The sequence below is a fragment of the Coffea arabica genome, chromosome 6c (assembly GCF_036785885.1).
Source record: "Coffea arabica cultivar ET-39 chromosome 6c, Coffea Arabica ET-39 HiFi, whole genome shotgun sequence".
Lineage (NCBI taxonomy): Eukaryota > Viridiplantae > Streptophyta > Magnoliopsida > Gentianales > Rubiaceae > Coffea > Coffea arabica.
The window spans coordinates 57,463,174-57,465,223 of record NC_092320.1 but is presented as its reverse complement, the minus strand read 5'-3'; the positions used below and the strand labels follow the sequence as shown (position 1 = coordinate 57,465,223).

The following is a 2,050-nucleotide window of genomic DNA, read 5'->3' as shown; positions in this document are numbered from 1 at the left end:
AGTACCATTTGAATTGAAATCTGGATTAATTCACTTACTTCCTTCTTTTCGTGGACTTGCAGGTGAAGATCCTCACAAGCATCTCAAGAAATTTCATGTGGTATACTCAACCATGAAGTCCCAAGGAATCACGGAGGAGCAAATAAAATTAAGAGCCTTTCCATTTTCTTTAGTCGATAAAGCTAAGGATTGGCTCTATTATTTGCCCTCTGAATCAATTACCACGTGGACTGATATGAAGCAGCAATTTCTTGAGAAATGTTTTCCTACTTCCCGAGCTGCAAGCATTAGGAAAGATATATGTGGGATTAGACAATTTAATGGAGAGACATTGCACGAGTATTGGGAAAGGTTCAAACAGTTATGTGCAAGTTGTTCTCACCATCAAATCCCTGATCAACTTTCCATTCAATATTTTTACAAGGGATTATCAACAACAGATAGGAAAATTATTAACGCAGCCAGTGGAGGAGCATTGGTGAATAAAACACCAACGGAAGCGAGAAGGATAATTTCAAGCATAGCAGCCAATGGTCAACAATTTGGTGAGAGACAGGACTATGATCCTAGAAAAGTCAAGGAGGTGAGTATTTCCTCTATTGAACAGTGATTAGATTCTCTAACCTATTTGGTGGAAAAGTTGGTTGTCAGATAGGTTCAGCAAGCCAAAACATGTGGAATCTGCTATGCTTCTAGCCATCATACCGATATGTGTCCCACACTACAAGATGATCCAAATGAATATGTGAATGCAGTTGGCGGATTTCCTAGTCCACCTCAAATGTGCTATGATCCTTATTCAAACACCTACAATCTAGGGTGGAAGGATCATCCAACTTTCAGTTATGCTCCAAGGCCACCAGGATTTCACCAACAGCAATATCAGCCTAGACCCGCAAATTTACAACAGTAACCGGTTTCAAAATCAGGTACATCACTTGAAGAAATTGTTAAATCGTTAGCAACTAATGCACAACAATTTCAACAGGAGACGAGAGCTAGTATTCAAAATCTGGATAATCAAGTGAGCCAACTAGCAGCTGCATTTAATCGATGGGAGTCTCAAGGTTCAAGAAAATTGCCTTCACAGACGGTTATTAACCCCAAGCAAAATGTGAGTGCAATTACATTGAGAAATGACAAAGAGTTGCCACAACTCAGTCAGAGAATTTCTGAGCAGGCCATTGAGGAGGCTATTGAGAAAGAAGAAATGGCACCCAAACCTAAAGATGTGCCACAGCAAAAATTCAGAGATGAATCGTTAGTAGTGGTGACACCTCTTCCTCCATTTCCCAGTCGATTTGCAAAATCCAAGAAGAAGGAGCAAGAGCAAGAAGTTTTTGACATTTTTCACAAAGTTGAGGTAAATATTCCTCTTCTCAATGCCATTAAACAAATTCCACAATATGCGAAATTTCTTAGAGAATTGTGCACCACTAAGAAAAAGTTAAAGGGTTTTGAAAAGATTTATATGGGAGAAAATGTTTCAGCGCTTTTACAACAAAAATTGCCTCCTAAATATAAGAATCCAAGTATATTTATTGTTCCTTGCAAAATAAGGAATGTTAAGGTTGAAAAAGCATTGATAGATTTAGGAGCTGCAATAAATATCATGCCTCGTTCCATTTATAATTCTCTGAATCTTGGACCCTTAAAAGAAACGAGTGTTATTATGCAACTTGCTGATAGGTCTAATGCATATCCTGATGGGGTGTTAGACGATATTCTAGTTCAAGTTGATAAGTTGGTTTTTCCTGCAGATTTCTATGTGTTGGATAGGGATGATGATTTTTCTGTTTCACTCCCAATTTTGTTAGGCAGGCCATTTTTAATGACATCTAAAACAAAAATTGATGTTTATTCAGGAACCTTGACAATGGAATTTGATGGTGAAATAATAAAATTCAATATTTGTGATGCCATTAAATGTTCCAGTGAGGCACATTCTGTTTTTGTTATAGATGTAATTGACCCTTTCATACAGCAAAAGTTTGAATTAAATGGTAGAGATACTTTGAAGGTTGTAATCAATCGCAATTTGGATTCGTAA

The 2,050-nt window shown here is 37.4% G+C and overlaps 1 protein-coding gene across 1 annotated transcript; it reads left to right on the top strand.

The window, feature by feature from the left end:
* The first annotated feature begins 235 nt into the window (after nucleotides 1–235).
* Nucleotides 236–2,050, top strand: LOC113693343 (uncharacterized). The gene is made up of 2 exons (XM_027211896.1): nucleotides 236–583; nucleotides 989–2,050. The coding sequence occupies exons 1-2, from the start codon at nucleotides 236–238 to the stop codon at nucleotides 2,048–2,050; spliced, it is 1,410 nt and encodes a 469-aa protein (XP_027067697.1).

Coding starts and splice junctions, on each gene's coding strand:
- LOC113693343 (XM_027211896.1), top strand. CDS start 236: ATGAAGCAGCAATTTCTTGAGAAATGTTTTCCTACTTCCCGAGCTGCA. Junction 584..988: donor ATCCTAGAAAAGTCAAGGAG/GTGAGTATTTCC, acceptor CAATTTCAACAG/GAGACGAGAGCTAGTATTCA.